We start from the raw sequence: 13908 nt of genomic DNA, 5'->3' as shown, positions 1-13908 counted from the left end.
ATGCAGCAGGGATGGGCAGCCAAAGATATCACGCTATGTCGGCACGATGCTAGCTCGCAGCCAAAGCCAGTTGTGCAAACAGTAGCAGCCAAAGTAGCGCCGCGAACCATGGCGTGTATTGCCGCAGACGCACCGATTGTTGTCATTCGCGTTACGCCTCATTTGTATGAAACGGGTTGAGGGGTGGCGACAAGCGTTGGGGCGCGTTGGGGGAACAGGGTCGCCACGATGGACAGACGGATGCTTGTGTGCACCATGCGGGCTGGCTTGCAACATCCGAAACTTACATTAGACTCTTTGGGCGACGGGGGGTCAGTCGGTCGGAACCACAGTGGTTAACTTGTCTTGTAACGGGAAAAACAAAGGACAATCGGGGTCTCGTGAGGTGTGGCCGGCGAAGAGCCATGAAAGGCGTCCGACGAGTTTGACAACGAGAGAGGAGAAGACGGTGTGTTTTAGTCCAGGGACGCTCAGAGCACCTGCATCATCATCCATATTGGGCCATGCACCTCATCAGCAGGGCAGGCACGCAGGCTAGGGCTGTGTGTCGAGTCGCAACAACTGCCAGACCAGAGTGTGAGTGCCAGTGCCAGTGCCAATGCCAGTGCCAGTGCCAGTGCCAGTGCCAGTGCTAGTGCCTCTTGCCCCACCCACTCCCGTTCATCAAACAATCTGATGTCCATGTCTATCCGTTGTCAAGCTGGCGTCAACACCTGTCTATGTCCGTCAGTCAGCATGCACACCCACCCACCATCATCACCACCACCACCAGCTGCTGCAGGCTATCGACAGCTCTTACCCCAGGTCAATACTTGTCCCCGCATTAATAGTCGATGATGCATGATCGTGCGAGCCGCTCATGCGACGCGGTGGTAGCAACAAGTCACGATTCGCTGGTTGGGCTCCCGCCTAACCCTCGACTGCGGGACTGGGGGGAGGATCTTGGTTTCCCAGCCGTGAGGGTGTGGAGCCGTAGCAATTGGACTACGGCTATTTTGCAATGGCACAGCCGCTGCGGTACGCGGCGCCCACCCCACCAATCGTGCTTGTTGCTGCATCAGCCTCGATGGCGACGGTTAATATTACCTTACTAGCCAAATCAAAGTCAAATCAATTGAATGATGATGCAAAAAAAGGGTTGGCAGACAGGGTACATAGGGCTCGCCAGTGCCAGCGTGGTTCTGTAGCACGGGCACCATCCACTGACCCGAAATCCGACGCTGACACTGACGCTTGCCCCTCATCCCAAGATCTTGGTGCACCTTCGTATTCCCGGGTTTCACTGGTGGGAGAATCTGGGGTGCATGGAAAAAAGTAACACACGAGGGCGGGCAGAACGCGACGCCATCTCGCCAGTGAGGTTATGCCGGAGGATTGCATTGCACTGCTACCCTGCTGCCTTGCTGCCATGTACCGAGGTGTGGCTCAAAGTCCTTTTATATCGCTGATGATCAAGTGGCTTATGGTTGGACCCTTAATATACAGGAGGTGTATGTGTCCCTAGGCAGGTTGATGTAGCGTGTGGCAAGGGCCTGTCGAAATCAAAATTGGACACAGCCATCTTCTTCACAAACACTGCGAACATGTGCTTTGGCGTCACTTGTAGGTAGGGCGCAGTGCATGGCAGCAGCCTTGTGGGGGCGCCTAGGTGATGAGCGGTCAGGTAATCTACAGGGAGCGCGTGGGTCGTTTTCTGACTTGCAACCAATACAGCAGGTCGATGAAAAAAAGCTATAGCAGCTGTGTGGCCAGATTGCCGTGGGTTTGTGACCTCTTTTGCGTAGGCTGCAGTGGCCCAGCGTGCAATCTGAAGTGGAGTGGGTAGCGTTGAGGAGAGATAAAGTCGTGGTGTGATTTGCTTGAGACGTTGTCGCTTACATGCAGGAGCCCGGCGAGGGTCACACTGTTAAGACCCAAGTGTGGAGGTACGGCCGTTGTGGATCCCGTCCTGGCCGCGTGTGGCCTGGTGCCAAAGCGGGAGGTGGGCGTGTTGGGCAGTCGCCCATTCGGAGTCTTTCAGAAAGAAGCAATTTCAACGTATATCGGCCAGCCAGGCAGGACTGCGTGCACAAGCTCGTTCAACGGGCCGGCGATTGCACTCTCATCTCTATGCACGAGATTGCATGGACAGAAATTGCGGCGATCACAGCACGGAGGAGCTCGACAATGACATGCCTCTGCTTCGGCGAGCGGTCTCGTCTTGGTAGAGAGGTGCTCGCAGGCGGGCGCTAGCACGTGGCTGAAACAGCAGGCTACAGAGAATTGTGGTGGAATGCAGCAAATGGAGAAATGAGACGACTGCAGGATTAATACGGACGACTTATGTGAAGGAAGGGGTTTGGTGTGATTTGTATGGGATGCGTGGACGAGCGTGTGCCTGGGAGACCAAGCGCGAGAAAAGGCGCCAGACTGTCCCCTCCCCCGTGGGAAGTAACAGTAATAAGCGGACCCGCCGGTGGCATGCTGTCGTGCAGATCCACCGTGATCCACTTATATGTGCTGGGGGCAGAGTGGACGGCCATCAGCTGGACCGTTCACCTTTGCATCTGGAAGGGTGAGCAGGGCCGTGGGCAGGTTTGATAATAGTAATACGGCCAATGTGTGGTGTTCCACATTTGGACGGAGGAAATAGTGACGTTGGCCGAAGAGGACATGTCGGAGTCGGGGTTGCAGGCATGGTGGGCTCGCTTAGCTTGCCAGAAACGCCGCCCGAGCCCGTAAGCGTGTGCTTGTGCGTGCTGGTGCAGGGCGGGAGCACCAGCGGCGGTGGCACTGGACAATGAGCGCGCAGCACGGCATGACCAGGACCCGGCAGCGTGAATAGGGTGGTACATGGTCGACAGGTTTGACCCAGCGCAACAGCCGGACTGTGTGCAGTGTGCGGCAGTCGAGTTTAGTGAGCACAAGCAGGCCGGAAACCACGTCGCAGGCTAGGCCGAGCCATGTGGGTACGGCGAGGACTCAGACGTGCTGGTGAGTTCGAGGCCTTTGCCGGGGGTGGCTTGGCGGGGCGGGTGCGCAAAGGCAACGCCGGCCACGAGGGAGGAGTTCGCCGTCGGCATAGGGTTTCATGTGGCAGGGCGGCGTACATGTTTTGACGTGTGGTGGTGGACGGTGGCCGTGGTGACGGAGCAACAGTAGCAGGAGCAGCATTGTTATTATCTAGTAGTGGGCATGAAACAACACGGCGAGAGGGGTTTCAGCAGTAGGGCACAGTAGCAGAAACAGGACGAGTAAGTAGTAGTAGTAGTAGTAGTAGTAGTAGTAGTAGTAGTAGTAGGATGGATGGATGGATGGATGGATGGATGGATGGATGGATGGATGGATGTACATGGTCGAGCAGCAGCGGGCAGCGGGTAACGAGCAATGGGCAATGAGCAGTGGAGCGTGTGCATGTAGTATTGGCCGAGGCGAGGCGTGGAGAGGGGTGGCGGTGGAGAGAGCGGCATGGCATGTACCTACGTACTACTTACACTACTCACTCGTACTTACCGTATGTACAATGGCTCCGACGGTGCTGGTGCAGTTGTTGCGCAAGAGAGAAAAAGAGAGACAGACTCGGCCCCGCGGGAGCGTTTGTCATGGTCAGGCGCGACAAGCCACAACCTGGAGAAGACCGCAGGAACAGGCAGCAGGGATGAGCGGCAAAGCTGACGTGTGGTGAGTCGTTGTTGTTGTTGTTGTTGTTGTTGTCGTCGAGGCAGGAAGCAATGGGCAATGGGCAATGGACGAAGGGAGGCGCTAGGCGTGAACTGTCTGGCGTCTACTCGAGTACTTAGCGTCAACAAGTGTGAGTGCGAGTGTGCCATGGACATGGGCATGGGGCATGAACAGGGACATGGATGCGAGCAGAGGGAGAGAGGGGGCAGACTGCAATAGTATGTACATAGACATGTACATACACGCCAGCAGTAATAATACCTACCATACGCACACACGTCCGCAGTAGTCTGCCAGTCTGCCAGTCTGCCTGCCTGCTAGTCTGCTAGTCTGCTGTTAGTCGAGTCTTCGTCGTCGGTGGTGGTGCAGCCCCGCTTTTTGCCCTAGACAGCAGGTGAGTAACCACCGGCTAATGTCGTTTTACCCGTTCCAATGGCGCCCTCTTGCGCCGCCAACGGTCCCCCTGCCCGCCGTGTCGTGATGCCTGCCACGAGCTGCCCCAGAGCCTGGTTGCCGTAGCCAATGGGCCGCTCCTCGTACATCCATGCATGGGTGTGGGAATTAAACATTCCGTCTTCTGATATTGCTACACACCAGACTTCGCTTCTCGAAGCCCGCGTGGACGCATGGAATCTTCAAGCCACAGATCGTCACACTGACCCTGCAAAACCGTCGCTGCATCCCTCGTCCTGGCCCGCCTGTCTCCTCGGCACCTAGGTAGCACCACTATACCTTTGTCCCAGGCCCACATATGCTCCCCAAGTATCCCATGACCCGCGCTTGTCCCCAGATTTACCGCTGCCGATTCCTTCCTCCTCAACTGTTCTTCCCCGACGTCACTTCCGTTTTGCTTCTCTCCTAACAAACTCTCGCCTCTTCATCGGGGCCACCACCAACAATCTGCCTCAGTACGTCCGCCTCCGTGTCCTTGCCGCCTTGACCTCTTCCAATTGCTCATCACCCCTTCTAGCAACCAAAAAGGCACCCACTTGGACTCACGTCTCTCAACTTGATCAACCTTCACAGACATGGAGTCCACAACAGCAGCACCAGCACCGGCCCAGGATGCGGCAAAGATTGAGCGAAGAGGCTCAGCACCAGTCAAGCGCAGAGTAAGCCGCGCATGCGACCATTGCCACCGAATGCGCACACGGTGTAACGGTCAGGCACCATGCTCGCGCTGCATAGAACTTGAATATGTTTGCCAGTACAACCGTGAAAAGAAACGCAGAGGAAAAGTAAGCATAACCACACCCCCATCCATGCACTCCCAAACTCACCTTCCCCAGGTCCCGCGACACATCCAGAAGCAAAGAGAAGAGGCCGCTGCCGGTGGCGGTGGTAGTCCACAGACGCCAAATGGAATCAACAGTTACTTTGAGAGGCCCAGCGTCATGAACGAAATGGAAGAGGATGTGTGGTCGCAATCAGAAGCCACGCCCGTCGTACAGCATTTCCCATCTACCAAAACCGGCTTGCCCACAGGTGACTGGCAGGCTTTGAATTCTGGCGCCGCTTTTGACCCTCCCGTCAACCACATGATGATCGACCCTTTGCTCCTTGGATCCGGTGCCGCTTACCCCCCAATGCATGCCGAGATGCCGCGCGAGGAGCTCATGTATGCCATGAATGGTATGTTGAACGAACAAGCCTCGAGTACTGCGCACATGCATGCAAAGTACTCTGCATTGGCTTGCATTTGCTGACAGGTAGCAGGCATCCACCTCATACCCGGCTCCAATGGCACTCCAGTATCCATCCCCACTGAATACGCAAACATGGCCTACCATATGCACTACCAACAAGCTGCACGCCAATCCTCACCTCACAGCTATGGCTCTGCAGACACTGGATCACCACAGTCGGGCGTTAGCGCAAACTCATCACAGCACAGCGGACCCATGCTTTCTTGCAGATACCCTGTTTTGAAGCCGCTACTACCACATCTTGGTAGCATCATGAACATCCCCACCGCCTGCGATCTTCTCGAATTCTACTTCCAGAGCTCTTCGTCCGTCTTCATGGAGCCCGTCTCACCATACATTCTTGGATCTGTCTTTAGGAAACGGAGCTTTTTGCGCCAACATAACCCAAGGCGATGCAGTCCAGCCCTGCTAGCCAGTATGCTCTGGGTTGCAGCTCAAACCAGCGAAGCCAGCTATCTCACTTCATCACCTTCAGCAAGAGCCATCATTAGCCAAAAACTGTGGAAATTGACCGTCGAACTGTTGAAACCCCTGGTCCACTCTCCATCCTCGCACGGCTTCACCCCTGGACCTGGCGTTACTTCTGCTGCTCACGACGCTTTTGGCGTGGATCGGGTAATAGGAAGGTATGACGGAAGAGCAGACGGAGCATTGCCACCCACCAGCACACTAGACGACGTTGCTACATATATCAACCTCGGAGTGGTTACTTCAGCAAGCGAGTACAAGGCGGCTTCTTTGAGGTGGTGGAACGCGGCGTGGTCGCTGGCTAGGGAGCTAAAACTGGGCCGAGAACTGTCTCAAAAGCCGACCAAAGAACACGAAGGAAACACGACTGATGGAGAAGTTGATGTTGGCGTAACAGACGGCACCGGTGCTCAAGCGCCCGCAGGTACCCCAGCTGCAGCCATCATCGAAGAAATGAAAGAGGAGAGGCGGCGGCTGTGGTGGCTGCTTTACATGGTCGATCGACATCTTGGACTCTGCTACAATCGCCCGCTGGCCATGCTGGACAATGAGTGCGAGGATCTATTTCAACCAGTTCCCGACACTCTTTGGCAACAGGGCGAATTCTACACTGGACACGCAGGACCACGGAAGCGGGGGCTCAACTTTCAGTGCACATCGTACGTACAATCCCCTTGCCCATGGCATTTCCAACATCTCATTTTCTGTAATTTGTCATTTGAGCAGTACTGACATGATGCAGACACGATGTTTTTGGCTTCTTCCTGCCGCTAATGACAATCCTTGGCGACATTGTAGATTTGAACGCGCAAAAGAACCACCCAAGATTCGGTCAGCGGTCATCTTGGGAACTTCATGAGGCGGAAATTACCCGCCAATTGGAGCGATACGCGTACAGCATTGAGGAGTTCAAAGCGCAATACGGCTGCGGCCCGAATGAGGAAGTACAACCAAACACTACACCGGATCCGGTTCGAGCCGAATGGATTCATCAAACAAAAAAGGTTGCCGCATATGCCACACACATCATGCACGTGCTTCATATTCTGTTGCACGGCAAATGGGACCCGGTGGCGCTTTTGGAAGACGACAACATGTGGGTGTGCTCACCGTCTTTCCTCGCCGCGACTTCAAACGCCATCACAGCGGCCCATGCAGTCGACGTAATTCTTGACGTCGATCCGGACCTATCCTTTATGCCCTACCTGTTCGGCATGGTAAGTGAGATTCCGTATTAATTTAATGGGGTTTGGCAGTTTCAGAGACGGCCAGCCCTAATCTCGTTGCGTTATTTTTTTGTAGAAAATCTGGCTAACCAATTCAACAGTATCTGCTCCAAGGAAGCTTGATTCTGTTGCTCTTGGCCGACAAGTTGTCGACCGAGACCAACGAGAATGTGATTCGTGCCTGCGAAACAATTGTACGGGCACACGAAGCCGCTGTGGTGACGCTCAACACAGAGTATCAGGTAAGCCGTTTGCGTAATCAGTCCAATCTGCAGGATACTGACTTCGCACAGCGTAACTTCCGGAAAGTTATGATATCCACATTGGCTCAAATCAAGGGCCATGGCCATGCGAGGGAGATGACACCAGCCAAACGGAGAGAGGTGCTCTCGCTATACCGATGGACCAGTTTAGGCAACGGTCTAGCAATTTAGATGGGTTTGGGTTGCATTGAGAAAGTGAATTTTCGGCGTCAGGGAGCAAACCAGACGAATTCTGGTTTGGCTAAAACACTACTATTACCCAGGGATTTTGTACGATTACGACTATTTGGGGGAAACTGCGCGGGGTTACGATGGCATGGAAAACTAAAAAAAGGCGCGCTTCGCTTCGTTACGACCCGACTTGTACATTCGAAACCTTTTGCTTCATAATGTTTTTATTCTTTCTTCTCTCTTCCTTGAAGCGATTCAGGAACGATGCAATCAAGCAAAAACAAACAGGTATCGATGCCTCGTATTTCGACTTTTTCTGATCTCGATTACCTTTCTTGTACCACCCGTTGCTCGTGTCCACCAATCATAGTAAACCAATGAGAAGGAAGAAGGAAGCGAAACACAGTGTTACGGCCGTTTCCCCCAGATGTGCGCTGGGTAGGTTACATGGGGTGTGGTGTCATGAATCAGGGTCTGAGGCTAGCCAGCGAAGGGAGGACACTCAGAAGATGCTCCTTAGCGTGGTCAGTGCAGCTTCTGTATTAGGTCAAGGCGCCGACGTAGTGTCGACTAGAGGAGACAGTGTTTTTAGTCCACCGATGGGTAGCGAATGTGACATGGAAGGCGCCATGGACAAAATAGCCAGAAAAAGAAAACAAGAAAACTAGTGGGGATTTCCGGGGCCGCTTCAGGGTCTAATAGTAGCATGTGCGACTGTCATTTTTTTTTAAAAAAAAGAGAAATATCACGCACTAGTTGTGTGGCGCTAGTTGGCTGGGTTCCAGTGTATGTAGTAGTGTATTGTATCTTCAGGTCAGCAAAAAAGGGGACATGCAGAGGAGACTAACACAAACGTAACACAAGAAGAAGGAGAAAAAAACAACAAAAATGGATATCTATTTTTCTTTTCTCCCCAGACAACTAGATTATAAACTCTTCTCCACCTCCATAACCTCCTTGATTCCCTCCGCAACAGCATCAACCTTTTCCTGCGACAGCCTCTTGAGCGGCTTGCGAGGGTAGCCGCCGTAGCCGTAATATGACTGAATGGCAGACTTTGTGCCTGGGATGGCGGATTTGGTCAAGACCCAGTCGCCCTTGCTGAGCACTTTTTGCAGCTCAAAGGCTTCGTCGTACTTGCCTTCTGCCCAGAGATTCCACACCTTGACACACGTCTTGGGGACAACATTTGCGCCGCCGGCAATGATGCCTGAGCCGCCGCTGGCAGCGGTTTGGGCGGTGAAATCGGCCATGCCGCCAAAAGCCATGTAGCCGCCGCTGTTGGACTTGGCCGTGCAGGCGTTGGTGGCCAGAGCCACGCGTGTGAGCTTGCCTGTGTTGCCGCAGGTGAACTTTGTGCCGACAATGTTGGGGTGCTTGGCTAGCTTGATGAGGAGATCGCTATCCATGTCGATGCCGGCTACGGCGCCTGGGTAGTTGTATAGCATAATAGGGATAGGTGAGCCGTCTGCTACTTTGGTAAAGTACTCGTAGATGGCATCTTCGTCTATGGCGTAGCGGTAGTAGCTGGGGGGTAGAATGAGGGCATATTCGCCGCCAGCGGCCTCGGCCTCCTTGCACAGCTCAATGGTGAGCTGGATGCCGTGCTCGGATGCGCCTACAATGACGGGCACGTCTTGGTAGCCAGCCTCGTCAAGAGCCTCACGTGTGGCTCGAGTGACTGCAGTCTTCTCGGCTCGCGATAGGTGCACGGCCTCTCCGTTTGATCCCATGGTGACCAGACCGACAAGGCCGGCCTCGGCAAGTCGTACTGCATGCTTCTTGATAACTGGAATGTCTAGCTCCTCGGTCTCTGGGTTGAAAAAAGTCATGGTAGGCGAGTAGATGCCTGGCCGGAGAGGCGTACGTTGCTTGGTGTGGCCATTGGTGCCATTACCGTTGGATGCCATGACTGCTACAGGGAGCAAAGCAAATCAGGATGCACGTAAACGGCAAAAAGGAAGATAGGGATATATATATATGTTTATACGTATAGATAGTAATGGATGGATAGCAATACAAGGCTTGGATGAAAAAAAAACTAGCAACTACCATGGCAGGGCACGGGTCTGGTCAGCTTTAATACTACAGCGAGATGGAGACAATCGGTGCATTAGAGGCCAGAAGAGCTAAGTGCGGCAGAGCCTATTCGTGGTACCGTGGTCAATATCTCGCTGATTGCGCGTCCTAGATTCGCCTGTGGCAGTGACAGCATCAGACTCCCCGGGGGCAACGCGGTGGGCCATCTGACGGCTCTCGGGCTACATGAGCGCGAAGGGCGGGAACAGAATGCGGCCATTTGTATAGTAGTGACTAACATGGCGGCTGTCGGATGGAAACATGCTGCAGCTCGAGACAAGGTGGCATGCCAGACGCAGTCTCGCCGTCCCCCGACGTCTGCCCTGTAAATGCTACATTTATGTTCTTCCACCAATGGCGGCCGCCGCGGTCAACGTGGGGGTTATGTGCTTGGCCCTGGGGAAACTTTGCAAGGCCCCCCTCCCCACCACCCTCGGAGCACTACCGATACCACGCACTCATACTACGTATACAACATAATCCCCCTCCGCTGACACTCAGCTAGCCCAATGCTTGTGGGCTGACGCGGATCCTATTTGTCCGACGAAAGTCCATCATACAGCACTGTGCACAAGCAGCAAAAAAAACCGCCGTTGCAGGGCCTCCTCTTTTCATCCATACAGTACAGCGCATTCAGCCCCACGAACAGCAGCATGCTCTAACGTCATCCGGCCGCGGCTGTGGCCACAATACGCGCGCCCCTCGTGCCCCTCGTGCCCCTCATCGCGCTGCTTGGCGATATATCTTCCGCCATCTAGACATGCATTCAAACGCCGATGAGGCCATGTGTCGGGTATTGGTTACAGACAGCTCTTCAAATTAAGCCCTCAGCTGGTCCCCTTTTTTTCCTCTCTCGAATACCTGGAACTACTGATACTGCTGGAATTGCTGGAGTTGCTCACAATTGCCTGGTCGGACTATCCATTTCACCACCAGAACAGACATTCATCATGGCGCCGGTAGAAGTGCTCATGGTAAGTTTGCTAGTCCCTTGTCGGCAACACATTTTTTTCTCTCCTCCTTTTCCCTCCTACCCCATCATGCCTTGCTCTCGAGCTCGTGACATGTCATGCAATACTGAAAGCTGCATGCGGCTTTATTCGTCGCCCCCTCAAGCCCTTTCGTATGAGCGCAATCAATTTAGCGAAACTATACACTAATGCATCATCTAGGTCGGTACGGGAGAGTACACGACCGGATTCGTCGGAGGCGGTGCCTCAAAGTCTGACAAAAAGGTTGGTGTCGTAGGTTTGACACTGTTTGACCTCCGAAGACGTGGCAAGGTGGGCAAACTGTCCATGGTTGGCACATCCGGCGGCAAATTCCCTGCAATCCGTGAGTAACAATGCTGCCTGGACTGCATATGGGGCATATGCAGGGCGCTGATTTGACGTCAGGTGAGCATCTGCAAAAGAACATTTCCGAGGCATACAACAATCTGGACGTGTCTTTTGAGGAGTTTCCAAAAGAGGGCAAGACGGACCCAAATGCCTACAAGGCGGCGATTGATGCGCTTCCAAAAGGCAGTGCGAGTGAGTTGCGAGTTGATAGTAGAATTACCCCTGCAATAACGCTGACGTCGGTTAGTTACAATCTTTACGCCCGACACCACTCACTACCCCATTGCCCTTTACGCCATTGAGCGTGGAATCCACGTTCTCATCACAAAGCCCGCAGTCAAATTGCTAGAACACCACCAGAAACTCCTCGAGACAGCAAAGAAGCACAATGTATTTGTATACATTGAGCATCACAAGCGATACGACCCTGCGTACGCTGATGCGCGCTTCAGGGCACAGAAGCTGGGTGATTTCAACTACTTTTACTCGTACATGAGCCAGCCAAAGTATGTTTCTTTCCCGCATTGGTTTCTCGGTTTGCCATAGAACGTAAACAGTATCTAATCAAAATCTCAGGAGCCAGCTAGAGACTTTCAAAGCATGGGCCGGTGTGGATTCCGACATTTCCTACTACCTCAACTCTCACCACATTGACATCAACGAGTCCATGATTCCGGGTTGGAAACCAGTACGTGTCATGGCGAGTGCAGCCAAGGGAATCGCTACCAGCCTGGGCTGCGATCCCGCTACCGAGGATACCATCACATTGCTCACCAACTGGGTGAAGAAGGATGACCCCAACAAAGTCGGAACCGGTGTTTACACAGCTGGCTGGGCAGCACCGCAAAAGGCAGGTGTGCACTCAAATCAGTATTTCCATTACATGGCATCCACCGGAGAAATTCGTGTCAACCAGGCTAAGCGCGGTTACGACGTCACTGATGACGAGACTGGCTTGCTGTGGTACAACCCGTAAGTTTGAGTGAACACGAAGAAACCCCCGGTTCGCGTACTGAACAGCTACAGATTCTACATGAAGTACGCACCTGATGAAGAGGGCAACTTCGCAGGCCAAATTGGCTATGGGTACATTTCATTTGAAAAGTTCATTGATGCCGTCAACAAGCTCAACGCGGGTGAAATCACTCTCGAAGAATTGGATGCGCGGCCACTACCGACTTTGAAGAACACCATTGCGACAACAGCCATTCTGGAGGCCGGCCGAAGATCTCTAGATGAAAACCGCCCCATCGATATTATTGAAGAAAACGGCGTCTGGTCGCTAAAGTAGATCACGCTGGTATTTAGCAAAATCCGTACTATACTGTTCATTTGAGCAGAACTCTCCTCACCGCCCGAGTGGCCTCCTTGCTCCTGCTCATCCCTGTTTGACTCCCAGCCATGAAACACGCAATTACTATTTACATGTAACCCCCAGATCGGCGGCATGGTACAGTGTATCATGGCGTATTTCCCGGTCGCACTGACCCACGCGTGAATGGACTCCACTTCCACGACCAGGTTTGAGCGATCGCCAGATCTGTCAGATCCATGCTAGGGCAAGCTCTTTTAGTGTCTCCCCACAACGTGGCGCCCTGCAGAACCCCCAGGAAGGGGCATGCGAAGATCGAAGCAAGAAAAAAACCCCCGTTCGGGCTGTCTTTAGCCTGTTCCCGCGACCGGACTCGGGTGAATCCACTCCGACAGAACGGATAGGCTAATATACTTACTAGCACATCTCAGCTCCGACCGGTTTCTGGTTTCTAGTCCTGTGATCGTCTTGCATAGACCAGCTGCTGTCCCCCCTTCCTAGCTCAGCCCTTGGGCTTGCCTTGTCTCAACTTCATAAACCCCCCCCCCTTCCCCTTCCCGTGTGAATGCTTTTTTTGTTCGCTAAGACCCTGAGACGATCCTCCGCCTTGACGGGAGAGGCGTAACGTGGGTACATTTGGAGAGTGGGATCCGCTTTGTGCATCATACATGGTATCCCCTGTGCGTGGTCACTGTGCTGGGTGATTCCGTCAGCGTGGGTGAGGCATGTACTCACACACCACCCGTTCTTTCTCCCTGAGCCATGGGAGCATGCGAGTCAGAGCCGCCCACGCGACAGTGACATACTGTTTCCCCGTCTTGCCTGCTGATTGGAAGGGAGCTTGGTACAAAGCTTGATTTGACTGCGTGATCTTGACATCGGCTTCGTACGCAGTACAAAATGCCCCCCTCCCCCACCATTACCTTACTTTTCAATAACCAAAATCTGCCTCTCTGAAAAACTCCTTTATCAAGCAAACTACACGTGCTCCAAAGCCTCTCTCGTACCAACCCCCACTCACTATCCTGAAAGAAAAGAAGAACCCCCACGAGGCAATCGCACCACGAGACACGCCATTCTGAAACTCACCTGACCCCCCCTCCATTTAATATCCCCTCCCCTCCCCTCCCTCCTTCCCTCCCTAGATTTAGCCGCGCGGAAGGGGGCCCGCCAGCGGCTTATACCGAAGATATTCGGAGCTCTGGGGTTTCACTTTTGACCTCGTATATATCGTACGAGAGCGCACCGATTTCTGCACGTGCCCTTTATCTCTCTCTCTCTCTCCGCCCCGTATGTGTGGGATTAAGCTCCCGAGGATGCTAACCTTTTTTGTTTGTTTTGGCGCAAGGGTAAGTACGCATGTAAAAGACGACAATTGTGGTAAGTGAACTTGATACGGTGTATACATTTTACTACTACTACTACTACTGGCGAGAGAAAAAGAAAAATGTATAAGTGTTTGATTTGGATAGTATGTAGATCCTGCCCCTCAGCAGCCCCGTGTACACTGGCATAAAAGAAACACTGAGGCTCGGATTCATCTTATGTATAACGACGGCCTAGACCCGTTCTTAGTGGTGCTAAGGTGGTCCTTTATGCTGACGTGGGATGCTAAATACCCGGTACTAGAGCTTACGAATTCAAGCGTGTATTCAACCGCTGGTGTATATACGTATGGGGCTT

General features: G+C 53.3%; 4 protein-coding genes across 4 annotated transcripts; 3 read left to right on the top strand and 1 right to left on the bottom strand.

Moving 5' to 3' along the window:
* Positions 1–919: 919 nt before the first annotated feature.
* Positions 920–1533, top strand: COCSADRAFT_243882 (uncharacterized protein). The gene is made up of 2 exons (XM_007705661.1): positions 920–1418; positions 1486–1533. The coding sequence occupies exon 1, from the start codon at positions 1001–1003 to the stop codon at positions 1316–1318; it is 318 nt and encodes a 105-aa protein (XP_007703851.1). The 5' UTR covers positions 920–1000; the 3' UTR covers positions 1319–1418; positions 1486–1533.
* A 3043-nt stretch (positions 1534–4576) lies between these two features.
* On the top strand, positions 4577–7683 carry COCSADRAFT_243860 (uncharacterized protein). Its single transcript, XM_007705660.1, has 5 exons — positions 4577–5292; positions 5377–6493; positions 6577–7051; positions 7162–7302; positions 7354–7683. The coding sequence occupies exons 1-5, from the start codon at positions 4689–4691 to the stop codon at positions 7492–7494; spliced, it is 2478 nt and encodes an 825-aa protein (XP_007703850.1). The 5' UTR covers positions 4577–4688; the 3' UTR covers positions 7495–7683.
* A 700-nt stretch (positions 7684–8383) lies between these two features.
* Positions 8384–9525, bottom strand: COCSADRAFT_40160 (uncharacterized protein; the record flags this gene model as incomplete). The annotated part of the gene is made up of 1 exon (XM_007705436.1): positions 8384–9525. A coding segment is annotated over exon 1 (932 nt), but the record flags the coding sequence as incomplete, so codon positions are not given.
* A 998-nt stretch (positions 9526–10523) lies between these two features.
* COCSADRAFT_163848 (uncharacterized protein) lies at positions 10524–12204 on the top strand (the record flags this gene model as incomplete). The annotated part of the gene is made up of 6 exons (XM_007705659.1): positions 10524–10547; positions 10746–10908; positions 10971–11105; positions 11161–11419; positions 11490–11885; positions 11940–12204. The coding sequence occupies 6 exons, from the start codon at positions 10524–10526 to the stop codon at positions 12202–12204; spliced, it is 1242 nt and encodes a 413-aa protein (XP_007703849.1).
* Positions 12205–13908: the final 1704 nt, after the last annotated feature.

The sequence above is a fragment of the Bipolaris sorokiniana genome, assembly GCF_000338995.1.
Source record: "Bipolaris sorokiniana ND90Pr unplaced genomic scaffold COCSAscaffold_14, whole genome shotgun sequence".
Lineage (NCBI taxonomy): Eukaryota > Fungi > Ascomycota > Dothideomycetes > Pleosporales > Pleosporaceae > Bipolaris > Bipolaris sorokiniana.
Note: the sequence above shows the minus strand (reverse complement) of the source record. Positions and strands in the feature narration are given on the sequence as shown.